This window comes from Macrotis lagotis, chromosome X (genome assembly GCF_037893015.1).
Source record: "Macrotis lagotis isolate mMagLag1 chromosome X, bilby.v1.9.chrom.fasta, whole genome shotgun sequence".
Lineage (NCBI taxonomy): Eukaryota > Metazoa > Chordata > Mammalia > Peramelemorphia > Peramelidae > Macrotis > Macrotis lagotis.
The window spans coordinates 469567645-469586670 of NC_133666.1; the positions used below are offsets into that span (position 1 = coordinate 469567645).

A 19026-nucleotide genomic window follows, 5' to 3' on the forward strand; every position below is an offset into this window, starting at 1 on the left:
CAAGGAGTTGGACATAATTGAAAACAACTGAACAACGACAAAAGGTATGAGAACCCACTGACTTATCAAAATGCAAGATGGGAAGATGAACCTAGAACCTGTCCTACCCATATAAGTTTCCAAAAGCAAAGCAATTAACCCATTCTTGACTTGTCTATATGATAATCTCATCCTTCAAAACATCAAGGCAAAAACAAAAAGAATTGTTATTTTGAAGCTAATTCTTATCAATAAAGAAGAATTAGTTACTGATGTAAAATTAATTGATGAAATGATCACTCCACATTAGAATAAGTGAGAGAAAGGAAGCTAGGTGGTACAAAGGATAGAGCTCTGAGACTAGAGTCAGGAAAACCTGAGTTCAAATGTGACTCTAGACCCTAGCTCACATGAGTGAGTCACTTAACTTCTGTTTGTCTCAGTTTCCTCATTTGAAAACTGAGGATAATAACAGCATTTACCTTCTGGGGTGGAGAGGATAAGAGGAGATATGTCCAAAGAGCTTAGCTCATGGCTGGTCCATAATAAATGCTAGAAAAAGTAAGCTATTAGAAAAAGAGAGGTATGTTGACCATCATCTGAAATGCATCAGAGATTTCAAAGGGTCAAGAGAAAGGTTAAGTAGGAACTCAAATAGGGACTTTTTATAGTACAGGAGGGATGGAAACTTCTCAAGAATGAAAGTCTGAAGAGACAAACAGAAACAAACATGTATCAGAGGTAGAATTGGAACCTTGAACTTCTTGATACTGAAAATAACATTCAAACTGCTTGACTACATGCATTCTACATTCTAGTTTGTAATAAAAACACCTTGAAATTTGCATTGAATTGGGAAAGGATACTTCTATAAATTAGTTTAAAATATTTCAGAAAACTAAACAAATTATAGACATTTGAGATGAAAGAAGGTGCAAAGAGAGGCAGATAATGAAGAATGGGTTAAAATAAAAGATTGTGATACAAAGAAGTACTTGATATGAAATGGACAAGTATTCAGCAAATGAAGTCATTTCAACTGAATCTCATAAATACTTATTTAGGGTCCACTGTGGGCCAGATACTGTGTTTAAGAATGGGATAAAAAATAAGAATAAAAGACAGCCCTCAACCTCAAGGAGTTTACAATATCATGGAATGAGGAGGAATGGGGAAGAGAACATACAAAAGGAAGTTGGGTGGGGTCTGTGGGGAAGAGGGTATCAATGTAACCATCAAGTTCAAACCAGGCAGTGCCAGATATGAAAAGTGGAGAATGAGGTGGAAAGTTCGGTTCACAGTCCAATATTCAACTCTGCAAACCTCTAGTCTCAAGGAAAAGGGGTTTGAAGTATTTGGGAAGTTATTGAGAATCCAAATTGATTTAAACAGCATAATAAGGAAATCTGACCTCATCAGCTTATCCTGGGAAAGGTATCTTGTTCTATGTGTAAACCAAACAGAACTTCAGTCTAAGTGTGATTCTTTCTTACTTGGATCATAACATCACACCTTACATTATTGTTTCCTTTCCCATCAAAATTTTTCAGAAGGAGGGCCATTTTTTATGTTTCTTTTATAGTTAACGAAGTACTTAGAGCAGTACTAGGCTACTAAGCAAGTACTAAGTGCTTGCTAAATGGGAATACAATGTAAGTCTTTATAATCACTAGAAAGTATAATAATTTATGAGGAAACAATGAATACAGATCAAAGAATTATTAAGAATAAAAGGCATCGCCTCAGACATTTAATAATTGCCTAGCTGTGTGACCTTGGGTGAGTCACTTAACTCCATTGCCTTGCAAAAACCAAAAAAAAAAGACTAAATGGCATGAAGAAAACAAAGGAAGATGAGATGAAATGAGAAGAAAGGTGAAACTTGGAAGGCATATTAATATAATTGACAAATTTGTCAATATGTCCATGGAAGCTAGAAATATTGATAGGAGTATAAAAACTCTTATCTACTTCCAAGAACTCTCAGTTCCATTTTAACTCAGAGGCTACCTATAAACAGTGGAATGAAAACAGGCACAATTCAGGTTTGCAAGTTTGTATCTTCAAAATAATCATCATAGTGTGGCTGAGGATCTGAGGGTATTTGCAGGATGGATATTTAGAAAGGCAGGTAAAACATCAGAAGCAAAATAATGCTCTGTTGAGTCTGGCAACTTAAATGATTTTTCTTTCATTCTATATCAGTGTTCCACTGTACCAAGTGAATCTACAGAAAACCCTGGACTGTAAGCTTCCTTAAGTCTTAAACATCAAAGGGCTGGGTGATCAAGATTGTATCACATAAACAATAATAACTTCAATTTTGGCATCACCTTCAAGACTCTTCCCTATTCTTTTGGTCATGCCTTTGTTGGTGGAGATGATATCTCATATCATATTGATTCAAATATAGGTTATTCTTGAGATCTTCACCATTAAAATAAAATCACTTTAAAATAACATATTTGTATACATTTATGTATAAAAATGCATACACACATATTGGTAAAAAAAATCATGATTAAAAAGCTACATTCTTTTTTTTTATTTAAACAAGTCCAATTTGGAACAAAAGTTCAGATGATAATCAGGTCAATACAACAGTCAATTATGAATTATATATCTTAGTCTAAACAAACAACTAATTGATAGCACGTGTATAGGATATAACCAAGCTTGAGTTGAGATATGAAAAAATAATGTCAATTATATTCTCTGGGAAAGAATAGGAAAAGAAACCTAGAAAGCAGTAAAAACAAAGAAAAGATGAAGAGATAAGAACGAATGACAAATTAGACATGAATTTCCTCTGTAACACTGCAGTAAATGAAACTATTCTATTTTAAGAAGGCACAGAATGAGACACTGCATCATGGAATAAAAAGTCAACAATCTTGGATGACTACTGTATTTGTTGCACTACAGGGCATTTGTAGAATTCCCATTAATAGAAAGATCCAGGGGGAAATGGTCAACTTCAGGACAGAACAATAAAATTTACTAAAATAACAAACCAATCAACATTTGGAAACTATATTACAAATAGTCTATATTAGATTGCAAGTGTAGCCTCTTTAAAGAAACACAATGAACAAAATATCTTATTTACAAAACATATGAAGAAGCCTTCACATATGAGAAGAAATTTATTGCAAGTCTTATTTCTGTCAGTCTACAAGCATTTATAAAGTATTTACAATTTGCCAACCCCTGAGCTAAGTTCCAGAAATACAAAGAAAACAACAAAATATGCGAAAACAATCCCTGCTTTCAAATAACTTGAAATCTCATGGAAGAAAATTGTTGTTCAATCATGTTTAGTCATGCTTGCCTCTTTGTGACTCATAGACCATGCCATACAAGGTCCTTCTATCTTCCACCATCTCTCAGATCCCCAAGTTAATGTTCATTGTATCCATGATACTATATATTCATGTCATCTTCTGCTATCCTCTTTTCCTTTTGCCTTCAACCTTCCCCAATCTCAGAATCTTTTCCAATGACTCCTGTCTTTGGGGCCAAAGTATTTTAATTTCATCTTCAATATTCTGGTGAATATTTTGAAATTGCTATCTAAGGAACAGTCAAAAGTCTTCTCCAGCACCACATTTCTAAAGCATCAATTTTATCACACACAGCTTTCCTTATAGACCAACTCTCACAGTTATGCAACATTAGGAGAAAAACCATACCTTGACTATACATACTATTTTCTAGCAAGGTGATATCTCTATATTTTTAGTGTGCTGTCTAGATTTGCCATAGTTTTCTTACCAAAGAGTAAGAATTTTTTAATTTTACAGCAGCAGTTGTCATCTACAGTTATTTTTGAACCCAAGAATATAAAATCTGACACTGATCTCATTTTTTCCCCCTCTATTTGTAAGGAAGTAATGGAACCAGTTGCCAAGATCTTAGGGTACTGGTTTTTTTGGTTATGTTAAACCTCAAGACAATTTTGAAACTCTTCTCTTTAATCATCATCTAAAAGTTTCTTAATTCTTCACTTTCTGCCATCAAACTAGAATAATCTGCATATCTAAGATTGTTATTTCTAGCTTTTGATTCATTCAACCTGACATTTTGCATGTTGTACTCTGCATATAAGTTAATTAAATAAGGTGACAGTACACAGTCTTGTCATACTATTTTCCCAATATTAAACTTATCAGTTGTTTCATGTTTTATTTAAACTGTTGCTTCTTGACCCATACACATACAAGTTTCTCAAGAGAAAAGCATTCCCATTCCTTTGATTGCTACATTTTATTCAAATTACCAAAGAGTTGTGCTCATTTTATATACATGCAAGGTTATGCTTAAGATTTTGCAAGTGAGAAGGGGTGGCTAGGTGGCATAGTGGATAAAGCACCGGCCCTGGAGTCAGGAGTACCTGGGTTCTAATCCAGTCTCAGACACTTACTAATTACCTAGCTGTGTGGCCTTGAGCAAGCCACTTAACCCCGTTTGCCTTGCAAAAATCTAAAAAAAAAAAAGATTTTGAAAGTGAGGTTTCAGCAATATGTGAATCAAGAGTGAGAAGCATGCTCATAAATACATATACACATGCATATATGTATTTATTTCTCCACATACCCAAACACATTAATATATATATATGTATCTGTATGTATATTTGCATGCATGTACATGTGGAGTACACAGGAGGTAATATGAGACAGAAAGGTACTAAGAACTAGAGAGAAGATGGGGATTTAAACTGAATCTTACAGGAAGCAAGGGATACTAATGGGGGTAAAGGTAAGGGGGCAAAGCATTCCAGGGATGGAGGACATTACCAAGGTAAAGGAAAAAGGAGAGAGCATACCATGATTGAGAAACAGAGGAATAGCAAGTAAGTCAAAGAAGTCACATCATAGAATATTTGAAGGAGAGTAAAGTGTAAAGGGACTGGAAAACAGAGTTTCAAGTTATCTCTTGACTGCTTTTAATTAATAATCAGATTTGACAGTTTAATAATGGAACATATCCTGTTTTGCCTGACTATTTCTCTGACCCAGAAGATGGCAGAATATATTTGTTTCCAAGTGGTCAAATATTACCATCTTAATTTGACTTGTTTGCCTGTATTTTATTTCATGTAGGAAAAGATAATTTGAACTACAAAACCCAAGTCAGGAAGTCTTCATCCCCAACTCCAAATGATATAGAAGAATCATCAAATATTTAACATGAGGAAATTGACTTGTGATTTAACAACTCATTAGGAAATTCTAATACAGGATCATCAGAATAATATGCAATCTTATAAAATGATGACTTTGAAGAGTGTCATTCATTAAATTCCATGAAAAGTCCAATTCATAATTACTGTCTTTAAAACATTAAAATCTTTTTCACTTTTTTATGTACCTATGGTTAAAATTCTCTTCTTACAGTGGCATGACTGTTATAGAAAATAAATTTTTTTTGCTGATTCTACAATAACTGGTATCTTTAAAAAATTATGTACTTTCAACTATGGTGCTGCTATAAACTAATCTTTCACTGATCCATTTTTATTTCTCAGAATTACATTATGAATAATATGATTATCACATTACTAAAATCATGTTTTATTATAAATTTAGCTTGAAAGAAAATTAATGATAATATGAAGATCACTATAAACTATTATGTTACATTATTTATTGCTGCTGCTAGGGATACAATAGTGATACCAACAGTAGGGAATTCTGTGTTTTGATAAATGTCTCAAGGTATCAAAATCAGGACTATGAAGGTAGTATAAGAAGTTCTGCCGATTAAATTTCTGAAATTTTTCTCACATCTTTCCCTAGTTCTCTCTTCCTATTGTCATTGTTGTTAGTCATTTCAATTATGTCTGATTCTTTGAGACCCGTTTTGGACTTTCTTGGCTAAGATATTGGAGTGGTATGTCATTTCCTTCTCCAGCTCATAGTACACACAGTACAGATACAGCAAGTTGACTGAGGAATATCCTGACCTGAGATGAATACTCAGAATGGATTACCTGGTCCTCTTTGAATAACAGAGAACTGCCTGTCTACCTACTAATCTTCTCCTTTTTTGTTGTTGTTGTTGAATCTTTTAGGTCATGTCTGAACATATGATGTATAATTAAATTCAGGTCTTCCTCTCCAGGTAGTGCTCAATCCACTATACCACCTAACTACCCTAAATAGGAATGTATGGTACAACTCTCAGACTCTAAACAAGCTATAATAATCAAGTCATGTCTGACTCTTCATGACCCCATTTGAGATTTTCTTGTCATAGATATAGAAGTAGTTGTTTTCCAGAGTGAAGTAGTTTGTCCTGTTCACATAACTAGTAAATGTCTGAGGTTGGATTTGAACTTAACAAAGATGAGTCTACCTGACTCCAGGTCCTTCACTCTATCCACTGAGCCACCTAGATGTTCACTTTCACCCCCCCCATTAAAGTTCTAATAATTTTCAAATAGATCTTCAAAAGGCTACTTTCTAACCCCTTCAATTAGTTCTTCATATCATGGCAACATTCACTTTTCTGATTAATTAATCAAGTCATATTGCCCTACAGAGCAGCTAGGTGGCACAGTAAATAAAATGTCAACCCTGGAGTAGAGGGATCTGAGTTCAAATGTGTCTCAGATACTTACTAGAGGTGTAATCCTGGTCAAGGCATTTAACCTTCAGCTGTAAAATGAGCTGGACAAGGACACTGAAAAATTATTCCAATATACTTGCCAAGAAAACCCCATATGGATTTCAGGAAGACTCAGACAAAACTAAAAAATATTTCAAACATTACCTGACAAGTAAAATTCAAATTCCTTTGTCTGATATTCAAAGCCTTCCACAAATTATTAGCACATTAACTTCTTGGCTTTATTTCACATTACTCTTCTTCATGTATTCTGCATGTCAATGAAGTTGGACTGCTCTGTCACTCCTACAGTTCTTACACTTTTCTTGACTCACCTGTCTTTGTGAACATTGTTCCCTGCATCTAGAATATTCTCCTTCACCATCTTCATTCCCTGAATTCCTCCCCATCCATTAAAATCCAACTCAAATCCTAAATCCTTCCTAAAGCCCACACTAATTTCACAAGTTGCTAAGAATCTTATATAATTCTTTGTTGTGTGCCTTTCTAATGCATTTCTTTTATAATACTGTTTATTATCATTGTGGATTTTCCCCTTCTTATTCTCCTAAAAGACTTTAACCTTAATGTGGACCAGGAACCATGGCTTATTTTAATTCCTTACTTTCTCAAATCTTCTCAAATCTCTAGTACCAAGTTCTATTTGTAGTATTTTCCTAATGTTTGTTGAATTGAATAAAACATAAAATATCTCCCAACTGACCTAATGCTTGCTAGTTTTGAAATACAAACCATTCTTTTGTGTTTTCCAAAATAACTGGAAAAGCAAGGAAAACGTCTGGATTTTATATGTTAGCAGTACCTTTAACTTCTGTTCTTGATGGACATAGGGAAATTGGGATAGAAAAAATTTTGAGGCAAAACAAGGAGATTGCTTTTTCTCCAGTATGAAACTATACACAATAATAAGTAGTTGAATACATATATATATATATATATATATATATATACACATATATATATGCAACTTAATATATAATGTTGATCAGAATATCATTAGAATGGAAATGCTTTTTCTATAGAATAGGAGATCAAATTTCCAAAGAACATAATTTAGGAAATACTATGTTAAGTTGTCTTCAGAAAGACTTTGTTAAATTGTATCCTTCTTGGGAATTCTAAATACACAATTATTTTAAACCAAAATATCTTATTTTCAGTGATTATTCATTGGTTAAAAGCTTTTTTTCCCATTTGATATTGAGGTAATATGTTAAGATAATACCATCCTTTAACATATTAGTAGGGATTATAATTGCAAAGACTTTTTTCTTTTTTGCTTTTGTTTTCCTGCCCTCGAATAGTTCTTGGCACAAAGAAGGCAATTAACATGTGCATACTGATTAATTGGTGTATTAGATTGGTTAGGTGACACCTAAGTAGGAAATAATGGCTAAGGGAATAAATCAGAGAACATTTTTTCTTTGCTTTGCTTTGTTTTTTTTTGTTTGTTTGTTTTTTCATTTTGGGAAGGGATGAGAGAAAAGGGAATAATCCTAGATTACAACATCAGGTCATAAGAGGAGTCATTTTGACTTAAAGCATGATGAATGTGAGCTAACAGAGAAGGCTGTGTGCAGGAATGATGCTTAAAAAGCTCGAAAAAAGACAAGAGGACAAATAACCTTTTTTTTTTATCATTTAGGATCCAGTAAAATTTCATAATGGTGATATTACTAAAAAGATTCAGAGTAATGAGTCAACAAATTCTGGGAATCTTTTGAAAAATTTTTTGAAGAAATGAATATATCTTTAAAAATATAAACATATAAACAAATGTAGAAATTAATAGCCGCAGTTTAACCTTTCCTTGTAGGATTTTGAAATTTTTAGGATAACAAAATTAATCATATATAAAGGAGTTCTCCAATTTATAATAGTTTTATTTTATTAATAAATGAAAGAACATTTTATAAAACAATTTATGCAATAAATGGTATAATTATGCAATAGGTAATGAAAGTTTCTTAATTCCCATTTTATTCTTTTTACAGAATGTTATATTTTATTTTTTTCCAGTGATCTGTGAAGATAGTTTCCACATTCATCTTTTTGTAAGCTTTTGGGTTCTGCATTTTTCCCCTCCCCCTTCCCTATGACAAAGTAATCTGATACAGGTTATACATGTTAACCCTATCATGTTAAACATATTTCTTTATTAGGCATATTGTGAAAGAAGAATCTGAACAAAAGGGGGAAAAAAATCCATGCCTAATTCCCACTTTAAAAATAAATAAAACTTCAAGAAATGTAATGATTATCCATGATCCCCCTGATAGTAAATAGTAAAACTCAGTCTCATATCCAGATTTTTTTAACTCCAAGTCAAGAAACTATGATAACATAAAAGTGTTTTCCTTTTCTTTTCTTCTTTTTAGAGGCAATTGGAGTTAGGTTACTTGACTATTGCTAGTGTCTGAAGTTGCTTTTGAATTAAGGTCTTCCTGACTCTAGATCCAGTGTTCTTTCCATTGTGCTAACTGACTTCTTAAAGTATTTTTTTTAACCTTAAAGCATTAAAATGGAAGTTACATAGTAAAGATCAGAAAATCAAATGAATTTAATAACTAAAGTCAAAGAAATTGTGCAAAGAGATTTAATCAATCATTGTCAAGGTCCTTTACAATTATAACATATGACACCAGGGTCCTATGCTATCCACTTTTTGAAATTACCTACTTCACAAAGTGATTTTCTTGAAAAAATTAACAAACAAGGGAATGTTATTATCCCTTTAGTACCTATAGAAATTCTAGAATATCCAAAGTGTCTTCATTAACCTATGATCTTCCCAGAAAACACTATGGTGTGATTTTCATGGCTTCCTCATTGATCATGAGTCTAAGAATCGTCAGTTATTGAATTTTCTTCAGCAATTCCATTTACAATATTCTTCCATCAAGTTCTAATGGCTTCCTGGATGTTCATAAACAGAACAGAACAGTCCATCTCTCAGTTGAGGGCATTTTCTCTGACTGTATCCCAGCTTAGAAAATTTTCTCTTCCACTCCACCAGTTGATCTCTCTAGTATCCATTAAGTCCCAATTAAAGCTCATCTTCTACAAGAAGTCTACCCCAAGTTCTCTTAGTTCTGATATCTTCCCTCTGAAAATTATTTCCTACTTTATTCTTATAAAGCTTGCTTTGTATATATTTCTTTGTTGCCTCTTCCCCCTTAGGTTATTCATAATGCTCCACCTTGAGGTCAGGGAGTGCCTTGTATCTCTTTTTTGTGTGCCCAAAGGCTTAACACAATGTCTGGCCCACAGGTGAAGTTTAATAAATGTTAATTGACTGATTGATTTCACAACACCCATACTCATTAGGTGCTGACAGCTATATTAAGGTAGAAAAAATGCCCCAAACAGGAAATGCAATATTAATGCTCTACCAGAGGAGATTGGGTTCATTATGAAAATGAGGAAAGGTAAAGAAAGTTGGTAGTCTTTAGGGGCATGTCTCAGCATGATACAATTAAGTCAAGCTTTGATAAGTACCTTCTATCCAACTCTTTCCCTTGCTCTTGTCATAGTCTTCCTACAGATGAAGAAGACAAAGTAAAGCTTGTGATAAATGAAGTCAAGAGTGTTTGCCCCAAATCTCAAATATTCTGTTTAATAATGTGGTATCTTACTTGAAACTACTTGATCAATTGAATTAATTCTTTACTCAGTTGTATATACATGAATGAATGACAATTAAAAAAACCAAATTATTAAGTATATACTATATTCCAACCACTGTATTAAACTTTGGCATACAAACAGTACTTGTTTTCAGAGATTAAACAAAAGCTATAAGATGGTGGTAGCCAATTTTGGGTATTTTATAAAAATAGTCTCATAAAACACTACTGAACTCCAAGAAAGGTCTTCCCAAAAAGTCTCATTTTTAAGCTTTAACTCTTTAGTACATACTAAAAAATATTTAAGGTCTCATGAAAAATCAATAAACATCTTTGTCATTTATGGTATAAAGATTTTTATTGATACTTAAACTTAATTATAGCTATTTCTCAGAAGTCTATAAGTATATATTAAGCATCTGCTCAATACCAGACACCATGCTAAGCAATAGAGATTAAAAGGATGGGTAAAAGATAGTCCTGACCCTCAAGAACTTCACTACATATTGGGAGACAACAAATAATTGTGTAAACAGGATACAAAAAGAGGAGACAAAGGGAAACAATTAACATAGTGAGTAAATTCAGAGATTAGGAAAGACCTTTTACAGGAGTAAAAGATGTAATTTCAGCTAAAACTTGAAGGAAGGCAGTGAAGGCAGGAGGTAGAACTAGGGAGGGAAGAGCATTGCAGGCATAGGAGGCAGACAATGAAGTCATAGATGGAGCATTTTGTCTGAGGAAAAGCAAAAAAGATCAGTGTCATTGGATTCGAAATGAGGGGAGGGGTATTGTAAAGTGTAAGATTAGGAAGTGTGATCCAGGCTAAATTATAAAGGGCTTTGAACAGTAAACATGATTTTTCTCTTTGATTCTGGAAGTGATAGAGAAACATTGGAGTTTATTGAATAAGATTGTGATCTGATCCAACTTCGAGTTTTAGCAAAATCACTGGAAGTGGCTGAATGGATGATGAACTGGAATGGGAAGAGTCTGGTGGCAAATGGACCCACCATCAGAGTACTATAAGAGTCTAGGGAGAAGGAGATGTACCAGATGGTGGCAATATCAGAAGAGAAAAGGAAGAATATTCAAAATATATTACGTAGATGAACTTGACAAGCCTTTGGTAACAGGGTGCCTTACGAGGGGTGGCAGATAGTAGGGAATTGAGGAAAACATTTTGGTTGTGAACTGAGTGACTAGGAGAATGTTTTTGCCCTCTATAGTAATAGAGAAGATAGGCATCAGGGGAAAAGGTCTAGGAGGAAAGTGAATCAGGTTGGTTTTGGACTTGTTAAGTTTAATATGGTTATAGCACATTCAGTTCAAGATGTCTATTAGGCAGTTTGAAGATATCAAACTGGAGGTTAGCAGAGAGTCTAGGGATAGAAAGATCATTAGCATAGACAACATAACTGAATCCACGGGAACAAGCAAAACAACTAAATGAAACAGTATAAAAGGAAAAGAGATTAGGGAAGGATAGACACTGGATCTATGGGATACCCATAGTTAAAAAAGATATCAGATCAAATGAATAAAGGAAAAAATGTTTATTCCAACAGGATGAAAGCACATTAAAGAAATCTTATAGATATGCCATTTCAGAATCAGAAAAAATAAAAATCAGTACCATTCTATACACAATGAAACAGACAAAAGAGCAGAGATGGAACTTAGTTCATTAGTAATAAAAAAAATATCCCCCCTCAAAATCCTTCTTCCAAATTGCTACTCTGGTTTATTTACCTCTTTTAACAAGTTGCCTGGAAATAAAGTCCATGGAATTGAAGTAAATCTTTTTTTTAAGTTTTTTCTCTTTTAATGTTAACTTATTAATTTGAAAACAATCATTTCAATGTACAAATAATAAGAATAAGGTGCACGATGAGACATTCTGAGACATGACATGTATTGATTCATTTTACTTGATAAAATATCTGCTAAAAGGAAAATCAGGAAAAACTAGAAGGCATAAATAATGTCAGTTTATTCTTGAATCAGTGTTATTGGATCTCATAGCAGGTGTTAGTGTAAAGTATTAAGGCGTACTAAGATTGGAAAGATTGGAATTGGGGCAAAAATGTTATGAAGGTTTTTGAATACTGAACAGAGGATTTTATAATTGATCCAGTAAGTGATAAAGATAAGGCCTATTTTTTTTAGGCTTTTGCAAGGCAATGGGGTTAAGTGACTTACCCAAGGTCACACAGTTAATTAGTAAGTGTCTGAGGCCGAATTTGGACTCAGGTCCTCCTGACTCCAGGGCTGGTTCTCTGTTCACTGATCTACCCAGCTGCCCTGATAAGGTCTATTTTGGAAAAAAAATTATTGATATTTGGTTGTTTCAAAATATTATGATCTTAAAAGTTTGAAAACAGAAAAATAACTATATACACATATAAGTGGTAGGATGATGTAATATTTGGAGAAGAGGGAAGGGATTGCAATGATCAACTTTAGATTTGGGAGGAAATTAATTCAAATTTTATTTTTGATATACACTAGCTATGTAAGCATGAGTTAGTGATCATGTAATCTCTCATTTTTCGCAGACAACTTTTAAGACTCTATGTTACAGAGGAGAGACATACCATTCTTTTTTAGAGAGAATTTCCAAGCTAGGAGTTCCATATAGTGATGAAATCACAAGTCTCCCTACTATAATGAAGATTCCAGAAGGTAAGGGAGGGTAGTGAGAAAGTTTAAAGTTTATGTCAATGTTTAGAGTGAATAAATCTCACCCTGATCATTCTTGCCAGTGACACCTAAGCAGGTCTAGTAGAGACAGACACATTTGATACTGGTGGATAATTATACCAAGCCTTTCTTCCAATATCTTGAAATGTGCATAAAATGTACTTTTAAAAATGGGCTATCCTAGAAAAACCAGTTGACTTTTCTTCTCTAAATACTCTCCTAGATAGAAATTTAAGTAAAACTAAAGGAAATTATAGAAAATTACTATACTTGAAAGATTATTCATGTATAAGAAGGTTTTTTTTAAATTTTTACCTGATTATTCTTACAGTTCTTTTGTTATTTCATCTCTATTAGTTAGATCACATCAGTGACATCACTTCATTGGCTCTGTCCCCTCTCAATCAGTATTCTATGGCCTCAGGTGAACTATTCCCTTACTGTCCTTAGTCATGAAGGTGATTAAGAAAGAGAGTATTATTGATAGTTTGGATGAGAAATTATATATATATATATATATATATATGTATGTATGTATGTATGTATGTATACACACACACACACACACACACACTAGTAGTAGTAGAAATTGGTCTTCACAAGAAAGGGTAGAGGGTGAAGGAATAAGCATTTTTATAATGCCTGCTATGTGGCAGACACTGTAATAAGCTCTTTTTTACAAATCATTTGATTCTCACAACGATCCCATTTATTATTACCATTTATTATTACCTCCATTTACAATTGATAAAACTGATACAAATAGAGGTTAAGTGACTTCACAAAGGTCACACAGCAAGTAAGGATCTGAAGTAGGATTTTAACTCCTGACTCTAGGTCTAGCGCCATCATCAGCCTCAGAAGATGATAGCTCAAATGAATGCAGGCAGATAAGTACAATTTCTCAGACACAAGAAAAATAATTTTGAGAATGAGCTATATATACTGACATGGGTCAGTAGCTTCATCTTTTATATAGGACAGAATTCTAGATTGTACAAAACCTATGTTCATACAAATTTTAGTAGTTGAAGAGTTCTGCAAGCTGTTCAAGGAATTCAAGTATTAAATCTGAAACTTTTTGGTATCCACCCCCCCATAGATTACATCAATATCTTCTTTTTTTTTTTTAAAGAAAGAGGGAAGTAAAAAGGACAGTTTTAATTTTGTTTCTTCTACTAACTATATAGCTTCCTGTTCTGGGGCAAATCATTTCGCTTCCTGAGGCCTCAACTTTCTTTGTAATGGATGAAAGAAATTCTACTTTAGGTCTCTTCTGGGTCTAAGATTCTATGAGTTTAAGTTAACTTTTAGATGATTTTTCTATCTGAAATTTTTTAATAGAGCATTACAGTGTATCCTTTATATTTGAGAAGTAATATTTTGCTCCCAGAATGTTAAATTGGAAAGAACATGATCATATAGTGATAATGCCTCAGAGAGAAAAGCAATGTGGCTCCTTAACTGTTTTCATTAGGAAACAGAAGTTCTAGATTCTCTCCTCTGAAACAAAAGAGCCATGTCACCCTGATTGGCAGAGACAGAATCTCTTGGAATCCTACTGATTTTGATATCTCTTTAAAATTATAAAATGAAGGACATTTTCAGATCTGCATTGATAGAGAAAATTTCTCTCCTTGGTTTTTCCCTGACCAAAAAAAAATCCACAGATCTAGACAAAATACATATATGTATAGTAAGAGCTACATATCATATAAATAAGGAAGATAGTTTTACCTGTATTTATCTGAAAGTCTGAGAAAAAAGGGAACTTGGGAGTCTTCAAGCCTGCTGAACAAAATAGTAGTTTTTTTTCCCCATTATTTGGTATTAAGAAGAGAAAAATTAAAACCTGTTTCTGCACGAATTTCAACATTCCCCATTAGAGAGGTTGATTTAAAAGAGAAATTAGTATAGTTCTGAAAATATTTGGCTTTGCAGCTTATTTTGCCCAGATGTAAAAATAGATGACTAAAATGTAAAATCGATTCTAATAGCAAACAGATCATTGCAACATCTCTCCCTAGGATATTAGGGGAAACCTGAATGTTTGATTTAGTGCCACTTTGGGAGTAGGTGGAACTAAAATCTCTTCAATAACCTTGAAAATCTGTTCTTGCTCCATTCCCTATACAAATTAAGTCTTAAAATAAGAAGGATGAACAATGTACTTTTCCCTCCCCCAAACAATAATATCAATAACATATGAACACAATGATTAGCGTGTTTAATTTTGGAATCGGTTACTTCATTAGACTCAATGGGGATCTTAGGATAGAGTGAGTATTTTCAGACAGATCTATCAATCCCTTTAATAGCACACCTAGGAGGTTCTGGCTGGGTCCAAACACTTCTTCAATGTCTCTCTTGCAGGATCTCTACCCCTCCCCCCACACACACACCCACTTTGCTCACCTCCCAAAGAAATGGTTGTAGGAATGCCTCCCAAGTGACTCAGCTGAGAGTGTTGGGGGGCACCTTCAGCCCAGCGCAGCCCTGGCACTGGTCCAAGGAGATAAGGAAAGTACTGTTTGAGGCTTTTTTCCCTGCCAGGGGCAATAGTTTTGAAGTAGGGGAGAGTTGTGTGGAGGATTGGGAAGCAGAGATGGGTAGAGAAAGGACAGGCAGAGAAATGTGTGCAGCGGCTGGGAAAGCCAGGAAAGGATCCAGGAAAGGGGAGTGGGCGGTTCTCTTGAAACTGCTATTAAGGAATGCCAGAGTTTACCAAGCTTTTGTCTCAGTTGTGATGCCAGGAGTCAAAGCTGTACCGGCCCTGGGCAGTGTCTCTATGCCCCTCAGCAGCCCAGGAAACAGGCTAAGGAGCACCAGGTAGGCAGTCGCCCCATCTACCAAGCCTGCAAGCCACAGTGGACTCTGCAGAGCTTCATAGTAGTCTCTACTCTAACTCCGGAGGTATATTCACCGCCCCCATTTACGTGAGCTTGGGGGGCGAAGAAGATGGTTGAGGGCGTTTCTCCCAGGCAGGCTCCTTCCTCAGTGGCACTTAAACATACCATGGGGCTCTTATCCCAGAATCTATTTCATGCAGTTTCTTTAGTTGGGCTTCCAAAGGCAATGAGAATTAGAGGGAGAGATAATCAATACTGTGATGAATAGACAGACATGCTGGATCATTTAGGCCCCCAAAATAAAATTGTATGTGTTGAGAGTCCTTAATTAGGCCGTGGTTCATTCATGTCCCTTTACCTGAAAAGGCAAAAACTTTGAGAAGATGAACACTGACATTCAGTGTTAAGCAGGTGTTTTTCCTGACTATTTTTTTTCCTAATTGGTAACAATTCCTCCTTAATACAAGGTTCTGTGAGAAAATGTTTCCTCGGGTCAGACTGTCTGTATGTCTGTGTGTGTGTGTGTGTGTGTGTGTGTGTGTGTGTGCCTGTTTCTGTGTCTGCCTGTCTGTGTGTCTGTGTTTGGCTTTGTGTCTATGTCTGTGTGTGTCTGTGTGTGTCTCTGTCTATATGTGACAAAACACAAGAAAGTAAAAAAGGATTTAGTCCTTGATTCTGAAGACTTCAACCTTCCCCTCTGCACCACCCCCATACATTCTAGAAAGGAAAAAAAAAGCAAAAGGAGATTAAAAAAAGTTTGTCAAAGCTCATATCACACTCATCATCAACTCAAAATAATTTGTAAAACTGTTTAGAAAAAAAAGAAATCTAAGCAAAGCTTTGTTATCTGTAAGATTCTTGTGAAATCTGAAGAAACAGATCAGCACTGAAAATCAATGGTTCCAGTGTGAAGAAAGAACTGGTGACTTCTGAAGAATTCCAGGAGATGCCTGGGATCCTGCTTTCTAGGAGCTTTCCCCAGTTGTCAGGAAAATGCTTACTCCTCCCCAAAACTCATGGCAACTGAGATTATAATTCTTGAAGAAGTGGAATGAATCCAAATGACTGCCCTTTAAACACTGTTTTCTTCCACCACCTACCCAAATTACTGAAGCAAAACAAACAAAAATTCAAAAGAACCAAACTGAACTTCATTCATTTGTCTCTGGCAGAAGAATTACTTATGCAGAAAAACTATTGTCTTTCCATTAGAAAATATTTATTACTTTAAATACAATAGTAACTTATAGGCTTCCAATAGCAGAATTTTAGTTTAGAAGAGACAACACATCTCTACCAACCATTAGTTGAGGACTGGAGGGGATACAATTCAGTACACCATAAATGCATCATAGAAAGCACAAACTCTACCCATAACAAGAGGCTCTTCTAATTTTTTCAAACCTGAAGTATAATCTCTTTTAAGAGGTTGCACCATCTATATTAAAATAGCTAAAGATTTGGTACTGCTGCATTTACAAAGCTTCCCATTAGAGAAAAATGCAACGTTTAGAATGCAGCAACTCCATATCTCTTTCATACTCATCTGCAACATATACACATTCTATTTTGTATTATCTGGGGGGGGCTTAGGATTTTTCAGTTTTTATAGGGAACCTGGATGAATAAGAGGATAGATGATATGTATGTTATTTTTGATGTTATTCCTGGACAAATGAAGTCTGTGGAAAAGGAAAAACATCTTCAAGGCAATATTGTCATTTTTGTCTTAAACCGTGTCCAGACTGTGTTAGAAGCCTGAATTCCATGATATAAAATCTATCTAAGATAAATTCAATACGAATTGACTCCAGGAGACCCTAGAACAAAATGTCAAACTTGGCGGCCCAGACTCCTTACCTAGAAACTTTAAGTGAAAGTAAAGTCAAGTGGAACCTATATTCTGCCAGTGCAAAAGGTAGGAAAGGAAAGTTCCAGCTGCGAAACATCTGGACTGGGGACATTTTAACGACTGCTGCTTCCCCAAATCCAGTCCTTGCAAAATAAAGTCCTTAGAAATGACTTCCAAAACCATATCTCCAGGATCACGGGTGGTGGTCATGAATAAGTGAAGAGTCACTTCCACCCCCACCCCCCACCTCCCACTTCTTCCTAGGCCCTAGCCCGCAAACAATGCTCAAGGATTTACTCACCTACTGCCAGACAGATAGGGAGCAAGAGCCTGAAGATCAGTCCACAGACCACTTCTGAGGCCATCGCTTCGGGGGGCACTTTTGACGGGAACCTGGGATCCAGGAGGCGACAACAGTAAAAACACAAAGCTAAGTCACTGCCCCGAGGACAGTCCCATGACAGTCTAGGTGGTCCTTCCTGAGACTGATCTTATTTGGTCAAACATCCTCTCTTCCTCTCTTCCTCTCTTCTTTTCTCTCTCTCTCTCTCTCTCTCTCTCTCTCTCTCTCTCTCTCTCTCTCTCTCTCTCTCTCTCTCTCCTCCTTCTTCTTCTCTTCCCCTTCTTTTTCTTCTCTTTCCCTCTCTCAGTAGACTTTCTGCAGCAGACACCTCAGTAAACGCCCCACTTCAAGAGAGTAGTCCATGAATTAAAATCCCAAGTGAGTATTTCTTCAAGGTGTCCTTTGAAGTCTAAGGTTGAATCCTAAAGGACTGTTTGATTGCTCTGAGTTTGCTTGGTTGTTGTTTCTGTTTGTTTTGTTTTCCCGATGGGGGGTGTGAGGTAGGAGTCCTAAAAAGTCAGTGCTTTCCTCTTTTCCTTCTTCTTTGGAGTTGTCCGCAAAAAGGAAGGGCGTTTTTTTGATGGGAAGATACCCTCGGAAGCTGCACGCTTTCCTCGCCTACCCTTGCCTCCCTCCGTCCCCACCCCGCCCACCCCCAAGACGGTTTCGTTGGCCAGCACTCAGCCCCGCTTCCCCGAGCAGGTCTGGTGTCTGGAGCTGGAGAGCGGGGCTGCCCAGCAACCTTCTAGAAATCCCCTGTTCCAGACCCGTCACGCCGAGGAGCCCCGGGGCGCACTGTAGACCTCAGTGGCAACGTCTTCAGCCTCTGGTCAGGAAGACTCAGATCTCCATGGCGAACCGAGCAAAACCATCCCCAGACACGATAGACTTTGAAGTATTGGTTGATTTTATTGTAGTGGTGTTTAGATTAGGTCCCCCAAAGACATCTCAGGATTGAGGGCAAAAATAGGAGCTTATTTACATGGCTTAAAAGCATCTAGCTGTTGATTGTTTGAGTTGTCCGCTTTCATTCCCTTTAAA

General features: G+C 35.5%; 1 protein-coding gene across 4 annotated transcripts in view; it reads right to left on the minus strand.

Annotated features, from left to right (window-relative positions):
* PIEZO2 (piezo type mechanosensitive ion channel component 2) overlaps positions 1–18613 on the minus strand; it is a 532098-nt gene extending 513485 nt beyond the window's left edge. For all 4 annotated transcript variants that reach the window (XM_074205559.1, XM_074205560.1, XM_074205561.1 and 1 more), the window contains exon 1: positions 17944–18613. In XM_074205559.1, the coding sequence (XP_074061660.1) occupies positions 17944–18007 (64 nt within the window). In that variant the 5' untranslated portion in view covers positions 18008–18613. The remainder of the gene's footprint in view (positions 1–17943) is intronic.
* Between the last annotated feature and the right edge of the window lie 413 nt (positions 18614–19026).